The sequence below is a fragment of the Schistocerca americana genome, chromosome 11 (genome assembly GCF_021461395.2).
Source record: "Schistocerca americana isolate TAMUIC-IGC-003095 chromosome 11, iqSchAmer2.1, whole genome shotgun sequence".
NCBI lineage: Eukaryota > Metazoa > Arthropoda > Insecta > Orthoptera > Acrididae > Schistocerca > Schistocerca americana.
In genome coordinates this window covers 58,077,658-58,104,322 of record NC_060129.1, presented here as the reverse complement: position 1 = coordinate 58,104,322, position 26,665 = coordinate 58,077,658, and the positions used below count along the sequence as shown (strand labels likewise).

Here is a 26,665-nt window from a genome sequence, read left to right as displayed (position 1 = left end):
ATGGTCTTTTTTTTGCATCACAGTCTTTAAAATTGGATTCACCTTGAAAATTAGCACATGCTTTCTTTTTTTTAATTGTTTATAGTTTTCTCTTTTTTTGACAAACTTCTCAATGGTGTAGATACATAGATACCTAGTCTCTTTTCCAGCTAATCAACTCAATTTCTTTTATCCTACTGAAAGGAGCACAATCCTACAGAAGTATGGGTCACTATATCACGAACTGTTCAGTGTATTAACCGGTTTTTCAAAATTTTATTTTATTTTGTATCGAATTACTCCTTCAGCAATACAGTTTTCTGCTTACACTGCGCTGTGATGTCATAATTCGTTCTACAACTATCATGCTTTACTTTGGAATCAACTGTGAGGGCGTGCCCCTCCCTTATTGTCTGAAATCTAATAGAAGATTGGAATTATGTGTTAAGTGTTAGTGGAAGATAGTGCTGCCAAATGTAACTGACAACGCAACTTTTTGTCTGTTATGTACTATCTGACATGAAGATTTTATAAGTGAGTTTTGTGACATAGTGTGTACAAGGCCAGAAAGAATCTGCCTCCAGAGAGGAATTTACAACTGTAGAGTTTGAAAATTTATTTAATGAGAGTTATGAATTTTGCATTACATTAAGCAACAAGTTCAGTGTAATAGACGATGAGGGTTACATGGACTGATGAAAGGGGCAATTATTCAACGCTGGTACTTATTCAGACAGTAATAGATATACATGGAAGATGATGGTAACAGTAATGGGACTATCACAGAAAATGACAAATTAAATCAAAATATTTGTAAATGCCTTCCAGAGGATACTACATCCCCATGTGAAAGACTCTTAGTCATCACAGTGAAATCAAGCAACGAAGCATATGCTTGGTAAATGCCCATGCTCCCACTAACACTGCTTGCAAGAAAAATCCTAAGGGTGTAAAAGATATTCGGGAAATACTAGAGTAACCTATAACAAACATTCCAAGCTGAAAGGAAACTGCGTGATACTGGAAAAACTGCATTTTTCGAAACCTGTAGGGCCCTATCGATCCCAGGCTCTCACACCGATTTTACGAAAAATGTGAGATATATAATCCAACCCATCAAAAGTGAGGCACCTGGAGAGTATGGCACAACTGCAGAAATGTTAAAGACAGGATGAGATAACCTCGCAAGAAGAGTTTACGCACTCTTAACAGGAATATGGAGAACTGAAACCATTCCAATGGACTATACGTGCGTTGTATAAAGAAACGCTGTAGAGCAGACCCCAGCAACTACAGAGGACTATGTCATCTCCAAGCCCCGGGCTCAGGCAGTCAGGTGGCAGTTACTGCTTCACAGTCTAGGGATGGCACACATAGTTGCATCATAAATAAAGCGAGGACTAGGATGGACTATACGTCAGAGTATGGCCAATGTATGCCGATAACTATGGACTGGACCTCAGGGTTTAACTGGCGCGCCCATTACTGAGGCTGTGGAAGGGTTCAAAAGAGATAATGACTTTTCTGTCACCATTTCGATGCAGTTTTCCCCTTTGCTTGTCCTTCTACCCTTTTCATACTACGACAAAAACACTCCCACACTTATGATACTCAGGCTTTGTTTCTAGGACCACCTTTTTATCCCCTTTCTCACAGTTTAACTTTGCTTACTTTGGCTGAGTTACTTCTTCAGTGGTATCAACATGACTACTATGGACCCACAGGTTCAACGAAAGTAAGGGTGAGATTTGGGTGACTCTACATCTGAGGTGAATGGACATACACTGATTGCTATCCCAATTAGGTAGGTAGCTGATGTGCTAGTTCCTATGGTGACGAGTCAGTGGTAGTGTCCACTCTGAGATTTTTTTCACATGATCAAGCAGGTGTTCCATTGTCACGTGACAATTTTGTGCTGCTAGCATCCGGTGCAGGGAAGAGAGAAGGGTCGAATCTAGCATACTATTCAAGTAGATTTTTTCCTTGGATAAGATGTCAAAGAGTATGTCTGGAAAGTAATCGCTGTTGAGTGTGGTACTGGGTATAGTGGCAGGTAACCAGAAAGTAGCTGCTGAGATGTCACATTGTGTATCATTTATCAGCAGTCCTATACCTCCAGCTCTTTTCGCAGCACACCACCGAAATGACATTGTTCGTATCAACTACTGGTTCTGGTACTCAGAAAACCCTTTTTTTGTTTTAAGGAATTCAGTTTAACTTTGTAAAAACTTTCTGGGCCAGTCAGTTTCAGGCATCTGAGAGTGGAACTCAGTAGTGTACTGGCATGACAGGGATTGCGTGTTTTCGTTTTGTGAGACAGTCAGTGAATTTCCCACCTTGGCACTGCAGTATTTCCGTGGCGGAGAGTAGTATTTCCTCAAACCCATCTTCATTTTGAAGGACTGAACTGATCCAGAAATCATAAATTATAAAGAAACTTTAATACTTAAGGGACACGCTAAAATGTTTTAGATATACACTCACACATTCTCATTTTCTGTTAATTTACTTGTTATTACAAGTCTGCCCAACTACTTCAAAATAATAAATCGCTGTTTCCCTTTTACATTAAATTAGACATACGAGGGTTCTACTAAGTTGTAAAATTTCCGCTGAAAATTCTTTTTAACCTGTTCGTAAACCAAATGTATCCTGCAACATAGACATAAACACAAACATAACTATAATGCGTACTCATAAATGTCTTTAATAAGAAACATGGCCTAGTTCTTTCTCTAATTTTCTCCAACCACTTCCCTTTCCCATCAGAAGGAACTGCCGGTAATTTAGGCAGTGCTTCCAACTCGCACTGAAATGGACGAACTCTTCCTACATACACCACAGTATTTCAGGTCAGGAGTTGTAGTCTGGCATCAACTGGCGACGTCATGTCGAGTACCTGATAAAGTCATTGGCAACGCGAAATGAGCGTTTTCGTTATTCAAATGATTCAAATGGCTCTGAGCACTATGGGACTTAACTTCTGAGGTCATCAGTCCCATAAAACTTTGAACTACTTAAACCTAACTAACCTAAGGACATCACACACATCTTTTCGTTATTCCTTATGACACGTAAGGGTTAGATAACACTACCCATTGCCCAACGTGATAGATACATCATTTCACCCTTTTGTTTTGGGTGCCTTCCTGTCTTTCTAGAGTCTTTGTATTCATCTTTGCAGCCTGCTCTCAGATAGTTTTACGTTCAGACTACATCTCCTGATCGGATAGGTTAATATAATTCTAAAGGAGAAGTCTTTTGTTTTTTTGTTTTTTGCTGGAAATGATGTCGAAAGAGTATAGGCCTTTGTCTTCGTGGATTTTCGAGCTATACATGGGCTCGATGAATGGTAGGAAGGATTCACAATTATCATGGCTAGTATTTACATAGTAAATTAACATTTTGCCCACTGCCCCTTGAAGTCTTTCAATTCTGCTGTTCAGCTACAGGTGTGATGCATTAGTTCGTAACTTTTTTATGCGTAATAGTTACCATAAAATTAGTGCTTTGGTCAGTCATTGATGTTCCAAATTTCAACAAGTATCGATTAACCATAGCATGCATCACTGTGTCCGACTGTTGATTTGGTATAGTGATCATGGCCAAGTAATATGAGAGAGATTATAGTTAATACATATCGATTCCCTGTTGGGATTTGTGTGATGGGGTCTAGGATACCCAGTCCAATCATTCGGAATGGTCTATTCACCTTTGTAATGGGATTTAATGACAACTCATCTCAGCTCTTTGAGTGCAAAGAGTGCAGTTCTTTACATAACGCTCCAAATCTTGTTTACTTTTGGCCACCAGAAATTTTCCACAATGCTGCATGCAGTTGTGCTTCATCCAGTGTCTGCTAATATGGACTCGTCAGTCTGTATCAATAATTCGTTTAGAAAGCTTTCAGGCATGACTATGCATCAGATTCAACATGTTGGCTTGTACAGGCCTTCATTATCAAAGCTGCATTGTATATTTGCCTCATCAACTGCTGAGAAATCGGGACAGCGGCCTGGCCCCTGTGCCAGTCTTCCACGTTGGCTCTAATACATTCTACGGCATATGCTTTGCAATTCAATACATCTGCATCCCTGTGAGATTTCTGTGGATGATATACAACCTCAAAATCAAATTGGCTTGGCTGTAAAGCCCATGGGTCAAACGATCGGTCGGATCGTTTAATCTCAGAGGTCATTTTGACGCTGTCTAGTCTGTTAACAACTTAAAATGTTGTCCATAAAGATAGGGGCGGAAATAAATGATGCCAAAAATTAATGCAAGCATTTCTTTTCTAGCAGTTGAATAGCTTTCCTTGAGATTGTAGAGCTGTCTAGAAGCACATGCTGTTGGTTGTTTTCATCATCTATATCTCGGTTTAAAACACAGCCTAGGGCAGTGTTGCTTGAGTCATAACATTGTGTAAACAGTTTCTGATAGTCAGAAAAAGTAAGGGTGGGACCGCTGGTAAATTATTCTTTTAACTGCGCAAATACCACCCAGAAATCCGGAGTCAAATGAAAGTATATTTCCTTATTTTGCAAATACACTATGTGATCAAAAGTATCCGGACACCTGGCCGAAAATGACTTACAAGTTCGTGGCGCCCTCCATCGGTAATTCTGGAATTCAGTACGGTGTTGACCCAGCCTTAGACTTAATGACAGCTTACACTCTTGCAGGCATACGTTCAATCAGGCGCTGGAAGGTTTCTTGGGGAATGACAGCCCATTCTTCATGGAGTGCTGCACTAAGGAGAGATATCGATGTCGGTCGGTGAAGCCTGGCACGAAGTTGCCGTTCCAAAACATCCAAAAGGTGTTCAGTATGATTTAGGCCAGGACTGTATGCAGGCCAGTCCATTACAGGGATGTTATTGTCGTGTAACCACTCCGCCATAGGCCGTGCATTATGAACAAGTGCTCAAATGTGTTGAAAGATGCAATCGCCATCCCCAATTTGCTCTTCAAAAGTGGGAAGCAAGAAGATGCTTAAGACATCAATGTAGACCTGTGCTGTGATAGTGCTAACCAAAACAAAAAGGGGTGCAAGCCCCCTCAAAATGGCTCTAAGCACTATGGGACTTAACTTCTGAAGTCATCAGTCCCCTAGAACTTAGGATTACTTTATCCTAACAAACCTAAGGACATCACACACATCCATGCCCAAGGCAGGATTAGAACCTGCGACCGTAGCGGTCGCGCGGTTCCAGACTGAAGCGCCTAAAACCGCTCGGCCACTCCGGCCAGCTGGAAGCCCCCTCCATGAAAAACATGACTACACCATAACACCACCGCCTCCGAGTTTTACTATTGGCACTACACACGCAGGCAGATGATGTTCACCAGGCATTCGCTACACCCACACCCTGCCGTCAGATCGCTACATTGTGTACCATGATTTGTCACTTCACAAAACGTTTTTCCACTGTTCATTCATTCAATGTTTATGCTCGTTACACCAAGCGAGGCGTCGTTTGGCCTTTACCGGTATGACGTGTGGCTTATGAGCAAAATGGTACAAATGGCTCTGAGCACTATTGGACTTAACATCTGAGGTCATCAGTCCCCTAGACTTAGAACTACTTAAACCTAACTAACGTAAGGACATCACATACATTCATGCCGAAGACAGGATTTGGACGTCCGACCGTAGCAGCAGCGCTGTTCCGGACTGCTCGGCCACAGCGGCCGGCGGCTTATGAGCAGCCGCTCGACCATGAAATCCAAGTTCTCTCACCTTCCACCTAACTGTCGTGGTACTTGCAGTGGATCCTGATGTAGATTGGAATTCCTGTGTGATGGTCTGGGTAGATGTCTGCCTATTACACATTACATCCCTCTTCAACCATCGGCAGTCTCTGTCAGCCAACAGACAAGGTCGGCCTGTATACTTTTCTGCTGTACATGCCCCTCCACGTTTCCACTTCACTATCACATTGGAAACCGTGGACATAGGGATGTTTAGGAGTGTGGAAATGTCACGTGCAGACGTATGACAGTAGACACACCCTATCAGCTAACCACGTTCGAAGTCCGTGGGTTCCACAGAGCGCCCCTTTCTGCTCTCTCACAATGTCTAATGGCTACTAAGGTCGCTGATATGGAGTACCTGGCCGTAAGCGGCAACAGAATGCACCTAATATGAGAAACGTATGTTTTTTGGTGTGTTCAGATACTTTTCATCACATAGTGTACTTCAGTAGTTTTGCTACCGCTGCAAATTTTGAAATGTATCGTCTGTAACTACTAGTGATCCAAAGATATGACTGTAACGCCTTTACTGTGGTTGGCATGGGTCGGTTCATACACTGTCTTGCCCAATAATGTGGCCTAAATAGTGGAAATCCTGTAATACTCACAATCAGTGTGGTGTCACCTGAAGGGTGAGCTGCCAAAGCAAGCTTGGTACCTCACAACACAACCAGAAGAGAAGATAGCCGCTGCAAGCTGCACTTAACGAATGAGCGGGACTGGCATAGCCGTGCACAGACATGTTTCGCTACGCCGCCACAACAGCCCTTCTACTTACAGTCGAGCACAATACCGCTCAGCCCTGTTCCTGAGCATCGACTAAGACGACAGCACCATCTCCTAGCAGTCCATCTGTCTGTATTGTATTTAAGCACGAATCTACTTGAAAGTTATTGTTAAATGTAGTCTGAATGAGAGACCTGTATCAAGTGATACATTATTGTTCAGAGACAGCTGAAAATACTTATGTCATTCCTATGTAAACTGATTGTACTACATAGTTAAGTACTCGTACTTCTTCTTATCTTTGCTACAATAAAGTGAACTAATATTTTGTGTGTATAGTATCCACTTGGTCTCTTCCTGGAGCGAAGCAAAGAACCCACCATTGTACTGATGAGTATATTTTCGTCCAGTAGAACGTGAAGTGGCGATCTTCTAAATTCAGGCTCAGGTGAGCTAAACATAACAGTTCAAACACCTCTCGTAGAGGTGCTCTTGGATATCCTTGGAGGAAACAATGATATCATTCAGATAGACCATGTATTGTTTTCGTTCCAGATCTCATAATACCATCTCTAACAAGCTTTGGAAAGTGACTGGTGCATGTTTTAAACTGATAGGCATGTGTCTGATCCAGTTCTCCAATCTCCGGTGGGAATTCTACAACACACAAGTATTAATTGGCAGATCAACTTCTATATTCCTGCCTTCCTGTAACTTTAAGTATTGAGGCTCATGAGTCGAATGTAAGAGACTTTATACACCGTTTGATTTCCTTATGCTGTATCCTGGGTGTTTGTCGTGATGTTCAGTTCTTTCAGCAGTAAAACCAAGATGAAACAATATGCCATCCAGCTACACTATGCACTTTTGTAGGCTTTTTCACGGTGTTTAACTAGCAAGTCCAGCTCAAGACTGGTATTGTACCTTATGCCTACGCTAGGCAGAAGTTCCACACACACCCGGGAATATCTTCTTACCACTCAGAAACCAAACAACGCTGAACCAAGCAAGTGACTACTTTTACCACCTATACGACTTAGTCTACTGTGCTGTAGGTTCAGATTAGTGGCATCAAGTACGTTCTGATGACGAACACCCTGATTTCATCTTCCATATATGCATGCAGACATTTAAGAATGGGGTGTCCCACCTGTCTGCAACTTTGACAGTTAAGTTTCAAGCACCCATTGTTCTGCTTTCTGCAGAGTGGTCTAATCAGCACGATTATAATCTGTTAATCCATTCGTATTAATATTCAGTTTTTGATATGGTCAACAAAACCTGCAACCAATTCTCCTTGTTTTGTGGTATACCATTAAATTGCTCACAATAATATCTAGAAGCAATCTTCTGTAACGTTCTACTAACCACTCTTGAAATCATGCAAAGGACTGAGCATCTCCAAAATTTTCATTGCACTCTACATGTTCTAGCATCCCCTGTTAATTTTAAGCGAGTCAAGCTTAAAAACTGCTCGTTCCTCTAGTATCCCTAACGTTGCAGCTGTATGTAAACTATCAAAAATGACAAAAACATCTTCCCACACCTATCCAAAAATGGGACTACCAATGAGGCAGTACCTGCCTTATTACTGGCAGAGACATGCTAGAAGTTGTCTGTTCCCTCTTTCGTCCTTTGTGAGAATTCTTTCTGTCAGCAAAGCTTCATTATCTTTTTGAAACTTCACTATTTTCTTACATAACCCAATTTTCTTGACTTTAGTTGATCAACATTATCAAGCAAGAGACAGATGGCCTCCTGCACTGTCACTTTCTCACAGGTGGACATTGTTGCTTACCACTACCACAGGCGTACAAATAACACAGACAGAAAAAAGGAAAGAAAAAAACATAATGTGGCAACTCCCCCCCCCCCCCCCTCCAACAACCCTAAAGTAGCTTGGCACTCACTTGAAATCTTGTGCTGAGTGGTAATGCTGCTGCATCTTCTTCGTTTTTGCTGTTCTTTACTCCACCATTAAGTGTGCAACAGTTGTTTCTGGCAGTAAGTGTAATGGAGTGTTGTTTCCGGAAGGTGTGGGCAAGTGGTTCTCTGCTGGAGGTGGATGAAGGTGCAGTTCAATATGTGTTGAAATGACAAACATGAATTTTAAGACAAATATAAAAGAATGTATTAGATGTTGCAAGGTTGATGTTAATCACTGTACATTTGCAGAACATGTTAAACAATATATCCAGGTACATGTATAGAGTAAGACATTAATAAATAATAGAAACAAAGGTATCATCTTAATACAAGGAAACTATCACATTGAGAAAGGTATACACACACACACACACACACACACACACACACACACACACACACACACACACACACACACACACACACACACACACACATATTGTGCTGAAAATGGTGTTCAGTGCTACACACAAAAGTACAAATTCACCACCAATTCAGCAACTTCATCTGTAGATAAATATTAACTCAAAGTAAATAATAAAATGTATATTGAACAAAATGTGCCTAGGTCAGGACTCTGCAACTTACTTGTACAGTAGCAAAATATTTAAGTTGAAAGTGATGCATAGAAATGTAAATGTGAGTGTCTTTCAAGTAAGTCACTGATGATGACTTAATGAACTGAAGTGAAACAAGTCTGGCACAAGAAATATTGCTTTTATTCAGTTGTAAGAGTTTATGCTAACTAAAGTCATTCCTACAATATTAATAGCAGCTGAGGATTCGCAAAGCAACAACATTAAACCTATGACTATTCAAACAGGTCCTCTGTACAATGTCTTACATTGATCCTATTTTATGTGTATACACTAAACTTCAGAACAATTTAAGATACTGAACTTTTATAACAACTCTTCATTGCAGACTGACTGCATTTGTATGTGTCCTGTCAGTGAGTGGATATCTGCCATGTGCTTTACCTATAACTGAGCCTTTGTAACCAATTCATTTCATATTCCTATAAATTTGTTGCACTCAGGTATTACTGTTAGTTGACCAATTCCTAGAAAAACTTATTCCTATTGTATCATAGGACACTGCTTTTTGAATTTTTTGAAGTTAACAGATTTAAATTTTTGTACATTTAAACAAGTTGCCAATCTCTGCACAACTTTGATATGTTATCACATTCTGACTAGATATTTGTTAATATTTTAAAAATAGTACAACTTTATAGAGGACTACATAATCCGCAAAGAGTGTGAGCTTATCATTAATACTGTCTGTCACATCATTTCACTGTCATATGCCAGCAAAGGTTTAAAATCAGTATTAATTCCTATTCCTTAAAATGACAGGTGTGCATGGAGTGTGGCAATAGAGATATGATTAGGGTCCATTTCATACCGGAATATACAGAGAATGTAGTGTTTCAAACTATGAGCCTTTTCAGAAAACACATAACTTTCTTCAACAATATTAACTGTCAAAATGTTTATATATATGCCTCCAACTAGACTGTCGATATTATCCACATTGACAACTTCCTAACATAATTTCAGCAATCCCAAAATCAAGCTGACATTTTAATTACAATTTTATATAATATTGACAATCATTGAATGCTTAAACTGACCAGTCAGAAACACAAAATACTGCTACACTTGGCATCCATTTCTAGGGAACAACAGCCAACCGACTGTGAATGATTAATGTGACAGAACATATTTGGATAGTGAACATTATGCGTGAAATTTGGAAACCGTAAATAAACTGAATTAGTGTAACAGGAAACATTTTGGACAGTGGATTTTATGAGTGCATTTTTAAATTAGCCATTGAACAATATGTAATTAATATTGCAAGAAGTATTTGAGCAGTGAATATTGTCTTTGAATTTGAATATAGCCTGTGAACCGTAAATTATTAGTATGGCAGGAAACATTTTGTATAATAAGTACTACATGTGAACTTTGTAAATTGCCATTGAAGAATTCGTAGTTGCTATAGTAGGAATCGTTTCGAATGACTAATAAAACAAGAGGCAGAGTTGATTATGTTGAACATTGAACATTAGGAGAAACTTTGAACTTGGACTGGTACTAAGGGTTATGTTGTTATGAACACTGACATTGAATATCTTTGAATGTGACATATGTTGATGTCAGTAATAGACAGCAAACATTAATGGAGGATATTTATTGTGGGCTGATATGGAATATTCACTATTACTGCACTACTGGCCATTAAAACTGCTGCACCAAGAAGAAATGCAGATGATAAATGGGTATTCATTGGACAAATATATTATACTAGAAATGACATTTGATTACATTTACATGCAATTTGGGTGCATAGATCCTGAGAAATCAGTACCCAGAACAACCACCTCTGGCCTTAATAACGGTCTTGATACACCTGGGCATTGAGTCAAACAGAGCTTGGTTGGCGTGTACAGGTACAGCTGCCCATGCAGCTTCAACACGATACCCCAGTTCATCAAGGGTAGTGACTGTTGTATTGTGATGAGACAGTTGCTTGGCCACCAATGACCAGACATTTTCAATTGGTAAGAGATCTGAAGAATGTACTGGCCAGGACAGCAGTCGAACATTTTCTGTATACAGAAAGGCCTGTACAAGACCTGCAACATGTGGCCGTGCATTATCCTGCTGAAATGTAGGCTTTCGCAGGGATCGAGCCAGGGTAGAGGCACAGGTCGTAACGTCCACTGCTGAAAGTGCCGTCAATGTGAACAAGAGGTGACCGAAACATGTAACCAATGGCACCCCATACCATCACTCCAGGTGATACGCCAGTATGGTGATGACGAATACACACTTCCAATGTGCGTTCACCGTGATGTCGCCAAACATGGATGCGACCATCATGATGCTGTAAACTGAACCTGGATTCATCCGAAAAAATGACGTTTTGCCATTCGTGCACTCAGGCTCGTCGGTGAACACACCATAGCAGGCGCTCTTGTCTGTGATGCAGCGTCAAGGGTCACATGGTCTCCGAGCTGATAGTCTATGGTGCTGCAAACGTCATCGAACTGTTCGTGCAGATGGTTGTTGTCTTGTAAACGTCCCCATCTGTTGACTCAGGGATCGAGACGTGGCTGCACGATCTGTTACGGCCATGCGGATAAGATGCCTGTCATCTCGACTGCTAGTGATACGAGGCCGTTGGGATCGAGCATGGTGTTCCGTACTACCCTGCTGACCCCACCAATTCCATATTCCGCCAACAATCATTGGATCTCGACCAACGCGAGCAGCAATGTCGCGATACGATAAACCGCAATGCTACAATCCGACCTTTCTCAAAGTCGGAAACGTGATGGTACGCATTTCTCCTCCTTACGCGAGGCATCACAACAACGTTTCACCAGGCAACGCCTATCAACTGCTGTTTGTGTATGAGAAATCGGTTGGAAACTTTCCCCATGTCAGCATGTTGTAGGTGTCACCACTGGCGCCAACCTTGTGTGAATGCTCGGAAAAGCTAATCATTTGCACATCACAACATCTTCTTCCTGCCGGTTAAATTTCGCGTCTGTAGCACCTCATATTCGTCGTGTAGCAATTTTAATGGCCAGAAGAGTAGGAACTGTGCGAATGAATGTTTATTGACACATTGTTAATCTGATGATGGTGTGAAAACTACAAGTGAAGCTGGGGAAATGAAGACAACGTGATCATTGGATGGTGCAGACAGCTTTGAGATTGGCGACAGCAGAGGAGTGTTACCGTCGGCTAATGGTGATCCAGCTGACAAATCAAATCGCCGTGACGCTGTGACAGCTTGGTGGCAATGGCGGCTCTTGGCAGACAGCGTGCGTGACTTTGACTGTGGACAGTAGCAGTAGGCAGACTACTGGCAACTACCGGGGGTGTAGCCAGGTTAGTAGAAATGGCGAATGATTTTTGCAGTGATTAACGTAAGTTATACTTACAAGCTTATTAAAGGATGTTTTATAAGTAACTGCTATTGCCAGTCAGGCAAGATGAGTTCAGTTAATGAAAATGCTGGTGATGATATTGTCACATATGGAAGTGTTGTTAACAGTGAAAACAACATTAATGAGTTAATTAGTAGTGACAGTAATAATTCATTTTCATAAACTAATGTCAGAGTATAGAGTATGATGACATCGTTTTGGCAAGTAAGTAGCATTTTTTCACCGATATATGGGCGTTTAATGAAATTTTGTTATAACTTCCTGTGCCATTTTAGGACTTATGGTTTATGGACTGTTGCCATAGAGTAAAAAGAGCAACACGAATGATGTTAGTGAAAATAAGGGAAATCAAATGCCCTTTCTTTCTTTGGGCCTTGTCCTGCGCTATCGCGGGGTCGGCCATTGTTGTTATGGATTTGGCAGTGTTACTTGCAGAGGGTGGCTAGATGTCCTTCGTGCTGCCATCCAAACCCTCCTGGGACGTAAGTAGTGTACCCCAGCTGTGTGCGTGTAGTGTTAGCCATGAAATAGTGCAAACATGTTCAAATGTCTGTGAGACGTGTAACTGAGGTGGAACGTGGGGACCAGCACAGTATTCACCTAGCAGGATTTGGAAAATCGTCTAAAAGCCACATCCAGGCTGGCTGGCATACCAGCCCTCGTCAGTAATCCGCCAGCCGGATTCTATCTGGGGCTGGTGCGCCTACCTGAGTCCAGGAAACAGCACATTAGTGCTCTTGGCTACCCTGCCAGGTGGCAATGAAATGCCCATACCGTGAAAAATAATTAAGATGGGTAGTAATATCAATACACACTCATGGTCGAAAAAAAAACGGAACACTGTGTCTGGCTCGAATAGGGTGTTCATCTCCACAGTACATGCACATTAGTATGTTTTGAAGAAATGGTTAGCATTTCAGTCACCTCAGTTCAGTATGTGTCTTGTCACCTAGCAGATACAGGATCTGCCAGGGGTCCTCATAACTTGCATCATGCGTGATTTCATCCTGTGGTATAAACCTCCATGTTGCATTCACCTGGCTCGAAAGTTTGCATATGATTGTTGGCACTGGGTCACAGTGCTGCACCTGTCATTTCACCATATCCTACATATTTTATATTGGCGACAAGTCTAATGATCCGACGGCCCAAGGTAAAAGGACTTTCTGTGACACCAACAAGGCACATGTTTGTGCATCAACATGTGGTCATGCATTGTCTTGTGGAAAAATGGTTCTGGGATGTTGCGCAAAAAGGGTATAGCTACAGGTCACAGGATGTCACTCAAGTAGGTCACACTGGTCACAGTACCCTGAACAAGCACCAGCTGTGATTTTGGTTGTACACAATAGCACCCCACACCATAAGTCCTTGAGTTGGTGCTGTGAGTCCTGTGCAGATGCAGGCACATAATATCACTCTCTGTATTAGTCGCCAACCAAAATGCGGCCATCAGTTTCAAACAAACATTATCTGATGCCATTCCTGTTCAGAGTGACGTCATTAAATACACCATTGCTGTCTAGCATGTTTTTGCACATTCGTCAAAGCTAGGTGGAGAAGTGCACGGTGTGCACATAGCCCATGCCATAAGAAACGGCGACGGACTGTCGTTCTTGATAGTGTATGATGTGTTCCACGGTTGCACCAGAGCTGAGGAGGGAGCAGATCTGTCCTGTAATGCCATAAAGATGAGATGTCGATCTTCTTTAGGCGTGGTCTGGGTGGTCTGACCTAAAGCATCTTCTTGTGCTGTATGGCCTTCCGTGGACCACACTGTGCACACCCATTGAATTGCTGAAACACGTCGTCCCACAGAAGCAGCAATTTCCCAGATGGATACAACACATTCTCTCATGCCAATAATGAGCCATCTTTCAAGCTCAGTGATTTGATGGTGCATTCATGGATACATATCAATGTATCCTGCATGTCTGCTCATGTCATACAGATCGATTACCTTCGTTTTATAGCAACTACGTGAGCCAAAGGTACATTTTACCAGTGGGTGGTGTTGGGGGCATAATATCGATGTTGATCTTGGACCTGTGGACTGTCATTGTTCAGATGCTAATCATTCCTGCAGAAAAGACTTATGTACCTGTCCTGTGGACGTGAACGTTCTACGTCTAGTCGTTCAAGGTGTTCTATTTTGTTCTTAACATTAATGTTCATAATTCTTTTTTAATTGTTTTGATGTCAAAGTTCTTTGAATATGCTTACTCGTTTTGGCTATTCGACGACCAGCTTCGGAATCTATAAAGGAATAAAAAATGTATATATCTACTACAATAAGAGATTAAAAACAAAGAAAAAAAATGAAAGTTCTTGGCAGATTGAAACTGTGTGCCGCACCGAGTCTCGACCTCGGGACCTTTGCCGTTTGCGGGCACGTGCACTACTTTCTGAGCTACGCAAGCACGACTCACGACAGGTCCCGTAACCTTAATTCCTCCCATATCTCGTCTCATACCTTCCAAACATCACAGAAGCTCTCCTACATACACTCCTGGAAATTGAAATAAGAACACCGTGAATTCATTGTCCCAGGAAGAGGAAACTTTATTGACACATTCCTGGGGTCAGATACATCACATGATCACACTGACAGAACCACAGGCACATAGACACAGGCAACAGAGCATGCACAATGTCGGCACTAGTACAGTGTATATCCACCTTTCGCAGCAATGCAGGCTGCTATTCTCCCATGGAGACGATCGTAGAGATGCTGGATGTAGTCCTGTGGAACGGCTTGCCATGCCATTTCCACCTGGCGCCTCAGTTGGACCAGCGTTCGTGCTGGACGTGCAGACCGCGTGAGACGACGCTTCATCCAGTCCCAAACATGCTCAATTAGGGACAGATCCGGAGATCTTGCTGGCCAGGGTAGTTGACTTACACCTTCTAGAGCACGTTGGGTGGCACGGGATACATGCGGACGTGCATTGTCCTGTTGGAACAGCAAGTTCCCTTGCCGGTCTAGGAATGGTAGAACGATGGGTTCGATGACGGTTTGGATGTACCGTGCACTATTCAGTGTCCCCTCGACGATCACAAGTGGTGTACGGCCAGTGTAGGAGATCGCTCCCCACACCATGATGCCGGGTGTTGGCCCTGTGTGCCTCGGTCGTATGCAGTCCTGATTGTGGCGCTCACCTGCATGGCGCCAAACACACATACGACCATCATTGGCACCAAGGCAGAAGCGACTCTCATCGCTGACGACGACACGTCTCCATTCGTCCCTCCATTCACGCCTGTCGCGACACCACTGGAGGTGGGCTACAAGATGTTGGGGCGTGAGCGGAAGACGGCCTAACGGTGTGCGGGACCGTAGCCCAGCTTCATGGAGACGGTTGCGAGTGGTCCTCGCCGATACCCCAGGAGCAACAGTGTCCCTAATTTGCTGGTAAGTGGCGGTGCAGTCCCCTACGGCACTGCGTACGATCCTACGGTCTTGGCGTGCATCCGTGCGTCGCTGCGGTCCGGTCCCAGGTCGACGGGCACGTGCACCTTCCGCCGACCACTGGCGACAACATCGATGTACTGTGGAGACCTCACGCCCCACGTGTTGAGCAATTCGGCGGTACGTCCACCCGGCCTCCCGCATGCCCACTATACGCCCTCGCTCAAAGTCCGTCAGCTGCACATACGGTTCACGTCCACACTGTCGCGGCATGCTACCAGTGTTAAAGACTGCGATGGAGCTCCGTATGCCACGGCAAACTGGCTGACACTGACGGCGGCGGTGCACAAATGCTGCGCAGCTAGCGCCATTCGACGGCCAACACCGCGGTTCCTGGTGTGTCCGCTGTGCCGTGCGTGTGATCATTGCTTGTACAGCCCTCTCGCAGTGTCCAGAGCAAGTATGGTGGGTCTGACACACCGGTGTCAATGTGTTCTTTTTTCCATTTCCAGGAGTGTACCCTGCAGAACTAGCACTCCTGGAAGAAATGATATTGCAGAGACATGACTTAGCCACAGCCTGGGGGATGTTTGCAGAATGAAATTTTCACTCTGCAGTGGAGTGTACGCCGATTTGAAACTTCCTGGCAGATTAAAACTGTGTACCGGACCGAGACTCGTACTCAAGTTCTTTTCTCTCCGCGAGCAAGTGCCCTACCAGCAGAGCTACTCAAGCACGATTCGCGACCCATCTTCACAGCTTTAATTCCGCTAGCAGTCTGTCTCCTACCTTCCAAACTTCACACAAGCTCTCCTGCATACCTTGCAGAACGAGCACTCCTGGAAGAAAGCATATTGCAGAGACATGGTTTCGCCACAGCCTGGGGGATGTTTCCAGAATGAAATTTTCACTCTGCAGTGGGGTGTGTGCTGATATGAAACTTCCTGGCAAATTAAAACTGTGTGCCGGAACTTCTGTGAAGTTTGGAAGATATGAGATGAGGTACTGGCGGAATTAAAGCAGTGAGGATGGGTCGTGAATCGTGCTCGTGTAGCTCAGATGGTACAGCACTTGCCCGTGATATGCAAAGTTCTCAAATACAAGTCTCGGTCTGGCACACAGTTTTAATCTGCCACGAAATTTCATATCAGCGTATATTCCACTGCCGAGTGAAAATGTCATTCTGGAGACAGAAAAAATATTAATAGGATATACCTCTTACTCTGCTGCACTGTAACAAGTCATGACAATGTAAAAATAATATGAGTCAAAACTGCAGTGGATGGTTCAGTCAGTACTTATAGGATGCAGAGCTATCCTAGAGGTCATTGATACATGTATAAGTATAGACAATTGTGCAGATTGATTAAAGGAAGTTTCATTTAAAAGAACAGCTACTTAAAGTATTCACAGTTGTATGAACGTAAGCAAATTTTATTTTACATTTAACCATCTGAAAACGCTACTGATCTTCTGACACTTCACAGCTCATCAGAATTTATCAAAATGTTCAAGACGTAAAAATCGATTACAGAAATCATTGTAAAATGCAATACATTATGATGGTTCTAGGATTAATATCATGAAGGAAGAATACGGAATAAATGAGATTTAATGGTAGTTTTGTATATCACGTCTGCTACCATTCTTGTACATGGGGTGACATGTAATTTCTTTCAAACAAGAGGCACATTTTTTTGTGTTTGAGGGATGTTTAGTATCTTATGTTTAATATCGAAGGTAACTTCATGGCAAATTCTGTAAAGAAGCTGACAAGAATTCCATCGGATTCAGGAGCTTTGTTTAATTTTAGTCTCTTTAAAGTGAACAACAAAGGTTCTCGGGTCGCACGGAGGTTGTTGGCAAACTGGAAGGGTCTTATAGCGGCCCTATGCAGTTACATTCTTGTACGTGTCAATGTTGTAACATCTTTCCTCCCGTCCTTCCTTTTCTCCCCACAGTTCATGGTAACGCCACAGGAGGGCACGAAACAGCGGGGCTGAAAAAACACCCTTTGCTATTTTGGATAGCGATCAAATACGTCAAAAAGTACTGTGTGAGACGTATTTCAGCAATTTTTCATTGTTAATTTACGATTAGGCTGGAGACTTCACTTAGTGAAAAAAAAAAAAACTGGATCCAGTCAACGGTCACAATATTAGATTTCTTAATGACAGGAGTGAACTAGGTGATACGTATCTGGAAAGGGTTTCATGCTAAGTTAGAGTACACATCATATACTGAGCGAAAGAGATGTATGATACCCAATTCACAACGAAACACGTTTGTCATATGACACCACCATAATCTAGGCCTTGGGAATTTGTAACAAACATAGTTTAATCCGTTTAGCATTTACTAGGCAATACCAGCTCATGTGTGATATAAATTCAGAGAACAATGTTGTGTTATTTTAACGGTGTTATAATTAGTGTATAACAAAATCCTTGTATGACAAATACCTGAGGAAGAATCCTGTAACTATTTCTTAATGCTATAAATATCTCACTGTGTTATTGAAATAACTCACAATATTATAGCCAAATCTGCCCACTAAATTTGTTTACAATGCTGATAAAGTCTACTTATTAATCTGGCTCAACAACATAAGTACTTTTCGATCATCATCAATGTTGAGAATCAGCGTTAGCACTGCCAGTGAACCAAAATGAAATAATCTTCTTCGCTGCTACTTATTTTGGACAATTTTTTCCACGAAACGATTTATGCCATGACCTCTTATTATTTTGCATTATCGCGAAACTCTCGTCCAACATGAAGTCCCAAGCGACTGAAAAATGCGCAGGTGACTCCTGTACATAATAAGGGTAAAATAAGAATCCCGCAAAATTACAGATTGCAATCCTTAACTTTGTTTTGCTGCAGAATTCTTGAACATATTCCGAGTTCGAATACAGTGAAAGGGAAAAGCTTCTGTCCATAAATCAACACGGACTTGGAAAGGATCACTCGTGTGAAACGCATCTTGCTATTTTTTCACATGAATCCTATGAACCATGGATGAAGGGCAACAGGCAGATTCCGTATCCCTAAATTTCCGGAAAGTGTGTGACACAGTGCCTCGCTGCAGACTGTTAATGAAGGATGGAGCATACTGTTTAGGTTCACAGATACGTGAATGACTCAGAGACTTCTCATGTATTATAATAGAATTCACAATGTTCTCCTTGATGCCGAGAGTTCATCAGAAATAGGTTGGTTGGTTGGTTTGTTTGGGGAAGGAGACCAGACAGCGTGGCCATCGGTCTCATCGGATTAGGGAAGGATGGGGAAGGAAGTCGGCCGTGCCCTTTCAGTGGAACCATCCGGGCATTTGCCTGGAGTGATTTAGGGAAATCACGGAAAACCTAAATCAGGATGGCCAGACGCGGGATTGAACCGTCATCAGAAATAGGGATATTGTCAGGCGTGGCCCAGGAAGAGTGACAGGACAACTCTTTTATATTCTAATACATAGAGAACAGACAGGGTGAGCAGTAATCTGTAGCTCTTTGCTGAAGATGTGAGGGCAACTGCCTGTACGCATAGTTCTACATGAGAAGAGACAGTATCATAAGGTGATATCATCCTTCCTCCCCTCTAAGGAGGTCTCATTACCAACAGAATCTTCACTGCTAGGTGAGATGATTTGTTCGATTCCATCAAGTTCAAGTTAGGTTCGTTCTGGCAATGATGTATCAACAGGACCACTAAGATCAGCAGTCCAGGAGAGAGGGGGACTGATGACCTTCGCTGTTTAGTCCCCCTTAAACATCCAACAACCACCACCACCTCCAGGAGAGAGAAAATTTATTCAGTGTTAAAACATGGGGAGTCTTCTGAATATCTGATTGAAATGAGATAACTACACAGAACTAGAAAAGTGCTAGTTACACTAATGAGCGCAAATTGCACAGCCAGCCGGGGTGGTCGAGCGGTTCTAGGCCCTACAGTCTGGAACCACGCGACTGCTACGGTCGCTGGTTCGAATCCTGCTTCGGGCATGGATGTGTGTGATGTCCTTAGGTTAGTTAGATTTAAGTAGTTCTAAGTTGTAGGGGACTGATGACCTCAGAAGTTGAGTCCCATAGTGCTCAGAGCCATTTGAACCATTTAAAATGCAGTGTTTGTAGCACATGACATATTGTTTCCTATTAAAAACCCTAACAGAGAGCTGGATGACAGGACCGACAGCCAGGACAATAAAGATTTAAAGCATCATTCGAAACTGTAAGAAAAATATGTCACAAAAATACAGTGGCAAAAGGAACTGAAATGGATGAAGGTGGACTTGGGAATAACACCGAAAACCTGAGGAAATTAGAGAGATCTTTGGAACCTGCAACGGAAAATCTTCGCACTGTTGAACTAAACTTTCAAATATAATCCGCTCCAATTTCCATCACCAACCTCTGGAGGTTATTTATTGTCTCCCGGATGTATAGTCATCAACTAATATCTATACCACAAGGAAATAAGTAATTGTACACAAAAATACCAATGTACATGTTCAAGACAGCTAAAAATTACTTATGTTGGACATAGGGTATCGGCAGTGTAGAAGGTTGTCAAGAACCTCGCTGTATTGCACATCACATTGTAAACTGTCATTTTCGACCGTGAAATTTTGAAAATGAACGGCGCAAGGGAAGTGGTACTTTCATTGACACCATGTATGCCACTTGCTGAGGCCTTTTCGTGTCGAATCTGAGCGTATGTGTGTGATATCTTTTCCTCTGTCATCCATAACAAAACAACATGACTTCAAAGCCAGGCATCGCTAGTATGACTTCCATCTCAGAGGCATCAAGTGAAGGGGTGAGATGTGAGTAAGCAGGTGGAGGAGGTGACTACCTTCCCATAGTGTGACACGTCCGCGTCGGCGTTTGGCAGAATTGTGGTGAAATTTGGTGCTAATGTGAAATTTATAATCCACTGCACACCTCACATGAACTTCAGAGCTCAGGACTTTCATTGCATATGTCGACACATTGCTGTTTTGAAGCGTCACCGAGCTTGAAGGTGACATCACAGGGCACCACGCTTTTAGAACATTACAGAGGAAGGGTCGAGACACCTTCGACCAAATTTTACACGTCTTCGTCGTAATGGTGGAGAACGGCGCGGTTTCAAAAAAGTGACCTTTTATGCTTTTGTTCAGTGGTGATGTTGATAAAGTCGAATTTTCTGACATGATGATGATGTTGAGAGCGTCTAGTAATTATAGGTAATGAATCTGTATTTAGAAGGTGCAGGACGGAATATTATTTAAGAAGGATATGTGTGGGAGAGGTATGAGCAACTGAATGCTGCAATGAGAAGATGGGCGCCGTGAGGTAGCCACGCAGTCTAGGGCATCTTGCCACGGTTTGCGCAGCTCACCTCGTTAGAGATTCGAGTCCTCCCTCGGGCATGGGTGTATGTGTATATTGTCCTCAGCGTAAGTTACTTAAAGTTCGATTAAGTAGTGTGTAAACCTAGGGACTGATGACCTCATCAGTTTGGTCCCATTCGTGGTTGCCACAAATTTCCAATTTTGAGAAGATGGTGGTACTGCAGGTAGCTAGTAAGAGGAAGGGTTTGAGACTTTATTTGGTGTGGAACAGATGTGGTGTTATAGCTGGAAGGGCTGTGTATATCTCTGCAATTACTGGTCAGTCACGGGAAGGGAGGAAGTTAAAATTGTTCTGAGAAAGGCTAATGAATGTTTGGAGTAGTAAAGTGAATATGGTGACACCAGTGCTGTAATAAGCAAGAGTTATAAAATAAGGTGGACCTATGCAGTACTAGGACTTAAGTTGTGACAGATGTGATGCAAGTGAATGTGTTGTAAGTGACTGAGATGGTAAGGAAGTATTATAAATTTATGTACTTATTTAGTATATGGCGGTACATAAGTGTATTTTATAAGCACTTAAAATGAAACTGATACATTGTACGATAAAAGACACGAATCAGTACAAGCATGATTGTCTATACAGGGTGAATAATGTAAAATTTGTGCTGCAAATGTTGTGGAAGTGTAAAGTGCTATTTGCGTAGTTTTCACAGTTGCAAGGGGCTCGTATTGTTACACAACCAACAGACTGTAATAATACTCAGAAAATGTACTTTTTGTGCAAACATACACTTTCTTAAATGGAACAATGCCTATTTACATTAACAAACTAAAATTAGGGTAAATTAGACTGTCAGCTGCGTTCGTTGCAAAATTCTAGTGCAAGTCGTTTCCGAGACATCATATTTTGAAAAAGTTCATGCAGTGTCGGCAGACTTGCCAACACTACGCACACTAAATGAAAGAGGCGGCCAAGATGCACGCGCTAACTCCCGCAGGCGGGCGTTAGGTCTGAAACAGGATACGTAATGAATGCTATAAAGAAAAGTACGTAGCTGCTGGAATACTTAACTTTAATCCATCATTTGTATACAGCGTTCTTGATGATACAAGTGAGACTCTCTCTAGATAAATGCAATGTAATGCTAATGGCGCCTTGCTAGGTCGTAGCCATTGACTTAGCTGAAGGCTATGCTAACTAGCTGCTCGGCCAATGAGCGATGCTTCGTCCGTGTAGTCGCTAGCAAAGTCGTCCGTACAACTGGGGCGAGTGCTAGTATGTCTCTCGAGACCTACCGTGTGGTGGCGCTCGGTCTGCCATCACTGACAGTGGCGACACGCGGGTCCGACATGTACTAATAGACCGCGGCCGATTTAAAGCTACCACCTAGCAAGTGTGGTGTCTGGCGGTGACACCACAGTTCACACACCAACACTTGTGCAATACCTGTGGTAGCACACACTAAAGAACAACAAAAGTGCGTACACCAGTTATGTTGAATGTCATATTTTGAAACGTATCCACACTGACACTAGCCGGCCGCGGTGGTCTAGCGGTTCTAGGCGCTCAGTCCGGAGCCGCGCGACTACTACGGTCGCAAGTTCGAATCCTGCCTCGGGCATGGATGTGTGTGATGTCCTTAGGTTAGTTAGGTTTAAGTAGTTCTAAGTTCTAGGAGACTGATGACCATAGATGTTAAGTCCCATACTGCTCCGAGCCATTTGAACCATTCTGAACCACACTGACACTTATACAATACCTGCGATAGCACACACTAAAGAACAACGTTGCATTCAAAATGATCACTGGCCGCAGCAATAAGCGGTTCTTGTATGGCATGGAACCACTGCTGCACACTTGCTAGCATTTCAGCAATGTATGAACCGGCTGGAGAAATACATTGTTGCATATCATAAGGTGTAGTTGGAATGTCCTTATATACAACATAGTTCAGCTTTCCCTACAGAAAAAAAGCCTACAAGCTTAAAATCTGCGGAATGGGCCAGCCAAGGTACAGATCCTTTGCGTCCAATCCAACGATTTGGAAACAATTTGTGTAGACATACTGTAGTGCTTCGAACACTATGGGCTGCACAGCCATCATATTGGCACCACAGGTACCTCTTAGTCTGCTGAGGAACGTCTTCTAGCATGCATAGAAGATGGTCTGTTAGGAGACTGCAATGCTTGTGCATGTTCTGTTTTCTGTCTATGAGCTGATCGTTCACTATGTCACACCATATGTTTACACTACATGGATGCTGATGTTCCACCCATCAAAACCAACAGGGATTGCTGACAGACCAATAGTGCTTGTTTCGGCGGTTTTCCTGGCATTGGTAGGTAAGACAGGGTATTCCAGATGTATCACAAACCTTGTGTCGTGATGAAGCCACGCTTAATGTCCATGCACAGAAGGTCACACGAGTTTCATAATCGTTTCCATGTAGCTCTTGATGAAAAGGGATGTGACAGTGATGGAACCTGTGCAGCTGGGGAAATCATAGGACGCTTGGCTGATTTATGCCACTTGCCTACTGGCTGCTGGCTGGGATGTTCAGCCACTTGGTGCATGTCTTTTGATTTAACATTACTTTGGCTACTTGTGCATCAGTCATGAAGAGATGATGACAAGGACACAAATCCAGTCTCAAGCAAATAAAATCCTCAGCCCAGCCAGAAACTGAGCTCACAGCCTCATGATCAGAAGTCAGTAACACTAACTACAAGACCATAAGCTGTTGACTGCAGTTACGTAATCAGAAGCAACCATATCTTTATTAATTATGCATACCACTGCTGGCATAAGTAATTAGTTATTTTGTGGAACTGTCCCAGTGGGATGGTGATCATAATGTTTTCTAATAATTACTCTTGTTCCTTTCAGTTTTGGCAAACAGCGAGCTCTTCTAACATTTCAGACTCATAGTGATTAGCACTAGTTTTCACCAACATTGTAAGTAGGAAACGAAACGGCTGTGGATGAACTGTCCATCTCACAGCTATACTTAGGTATCGACTGCATTGCTTCCAAATGGTTAGGCCTGTAATTGCATAGGCATTATAATTTAACGTTTTGGGATGACTTAGTGTTATAATAAAAGGAGTGAGCAATCACTGTTACATATCTGTGAATATCATTTCTCAGATGTTCAAATCACTTACTGTTCACATAATATTCTACTTATACTCTAATATTTAGTTATCTATGTCACACATCCAGCTATTACAGTTTTCACAAATGTTAACATGCTTTCAAGACATTAACATGGCTGTATTTTTATTGCAAAAAAAAAAAAAAAAAAAAAATCGCACCCTTCACATGATTGGCTGTTCATTTATTTGAAAATTTATACCATAAGGTGTGAAATACTGAATTTCTCTTTTTAGGAAAAATTCAAGATATTCTTTCATTCTTTCACTGCATCTTAGTCATGATACAGAAATTTTTGCAGCCTAATAGCACATTTTGAACTTTTATACTGAAGGATTCAACTTCATTTTCAACCACTATCAACTGAGCTGTGAGAGATGATTGATATCATTGTCAAACCAATATCTTCATACTTAACAGGTACATGTGAATGGCTCACTGCCTATTTCAAAACTTCCACTATCACAGCACACAGAACTGCTGGGATTAGATTGCATTTTGGTCCAATTCCTTAAAATATATATAAGCTTCTAGTGTGTGCTGGTGCCTCTTCTTTACATTCACAATACTTTCCTTTATTTATCCAACATTTTGGCACAGAATGTTACTCTTGAGCCTATCCAAATAAATCTGTTGAATACAAGGTTGTCAGGTCTGCCACCTCATCAGACTATGTAAATTGCATAGTATACCTTCAAGACAATTACACTGATGGAAAACTGGTCGCAACACCAGAACGGAGTTGTGCGACATAAACGAAAGTTGATAGATGTGCGTCCATCTGATGATTCGATTTACTGTGATGCCATTCACGAACAGCACTTCAGGGGATGTTTTCCAACATGAAAACGCTCGCCCATATATACCTGTTGTAACCAAACATGCTCTACAGAGTGTCGACATGTTGTGTCGGCCTGCTTGATCACCATATGTCTCCAATCGAGCACATATGGGTCACCATTGGACAGCCTTTACTATCCAAATATTGACCAACCATATGTAACAGGCATGGAACTCCATCCCAAAAACCGACATCTGGTACCTGTACAACACAATGCATACACTTCTGTATCCTTGCATACAACGTTCTGGCAGTGACACTGGCTATTAGCGTGTAGTGTTTTACATCTGCAGTAACTTATCTGACACTTACTTTAACCTGTGATCTTGCAGTGTCAATCAGTTGAATGTGTTACCTAGACGAATGTATTCCCGAGATTTCACTACTCTACATTACTTATCGCTTGGTGTTGCAAATTTTTCTCTGTCAGTTTGTTTTTCTTTCTCAGGTCGTTGCTACTGATTTCTACTGGAAAGTTGGAGTTGCTACTTGCTAGCAGTAAACAGCAGCAACTACCAGATGATGTCTAGTAATTGCCTCCGAGGTATGAGTTTAAATTTGCACAATGTGATCCAGTGGCAGACAGGAAGACTTATCTGTTCACTACCATTTATTAGAAGGAAGTTATGTCCAACATCTCTTGCTTGCCACAACATTATTTCTGTTTAATGGACAGAGGCACAAATACACCTAGAACGAGAAAAGTTACATGATTATATGCATGATGAGACATTGTACTTTTCGATTGTAGTAAACCAGTGTGATCTCTCACTGGTAAGCCTAAATTTTAATGTAGTGGTCTGGGTACCGTCATTATATCGTCTTATTGTCAGGTTTATGACAATTTTCGCATATGTTACTAGTTGTCATATTGTCATTCCACTATTATGTACCTATGCAGGCGAATACATCTGCAGACAACACTTAATTTTGTATAGTAATTTAAAATAACTTTAATAACCTGAGTAGTGGGTGATTCGAAGAAATGCTAGAACACTTTTTTTTCCCTTTCATGTGAAACGACGGTCTTCAGTTACCTGAGAAAAGGTATCTGCTATACCAAATTGAAAGCACAATACTAGAGACAAGTAGAAGCCACATGTCTGCCTCATCCTCAATCCAAGAGCTGTCAGTACGCATGTCTGCCATCGCCATGAAGAGATTAACTTATGTCTCAGCATAATCTTATTAAATGGAACATGAATGTTTTTACACTCAAGTGAATACATGGTGAACACCACCATTACCGCAACTACTGTAATTACATGCCTTCAATCATATTAATCGGTTACTGATCTTTTTTCATTGACATATTTCGTCTTGAGACTGATGGATAATGTTCCTTCCCAAAGTTTGTTGCAATGAGGTAGTCTACATTACACATTTGTCAAGATTTCATGATTAATTATTTAAAGTGTCAACCAACTGATTATTTATATAATTTCACTTTGTATGGGCAGTGCACTCGTTAAAGCGTTTTGAACAGTCCATAATATTTGTACACAAATGTAAAATTTGTGATAACAAGGAAAGGACACAGAAACATGGGTTTTCCCCATTGTTTGACTAAA

General features: G+C 42.0%; 1 protein-coding gene across 1 annotated transcript in view; it reads left to right on the top strand.

The window, feature by feature from the left end:
* LOC124553758 (zinc finger protein 708-like) overlaps positions 1-26,397 on the top strand; it is a 234,375-nt gene extending 207,978 nt beyond the window's left edge. The window contains exon 8 of the mRNA XM_047127694.1: positions 25,543-26,397. Coding sequence (XP_046983650.1) covers positions 25,543-25,624 — 82 coding nt within the window. The 3' untranslated portion in view covers positions 25,625-26,397. The remainder of the gene's footprint in view (positions 1-25,542) is intronic.
* Positions 26,398-26,665: the final 268 nt, after the last annotated feature.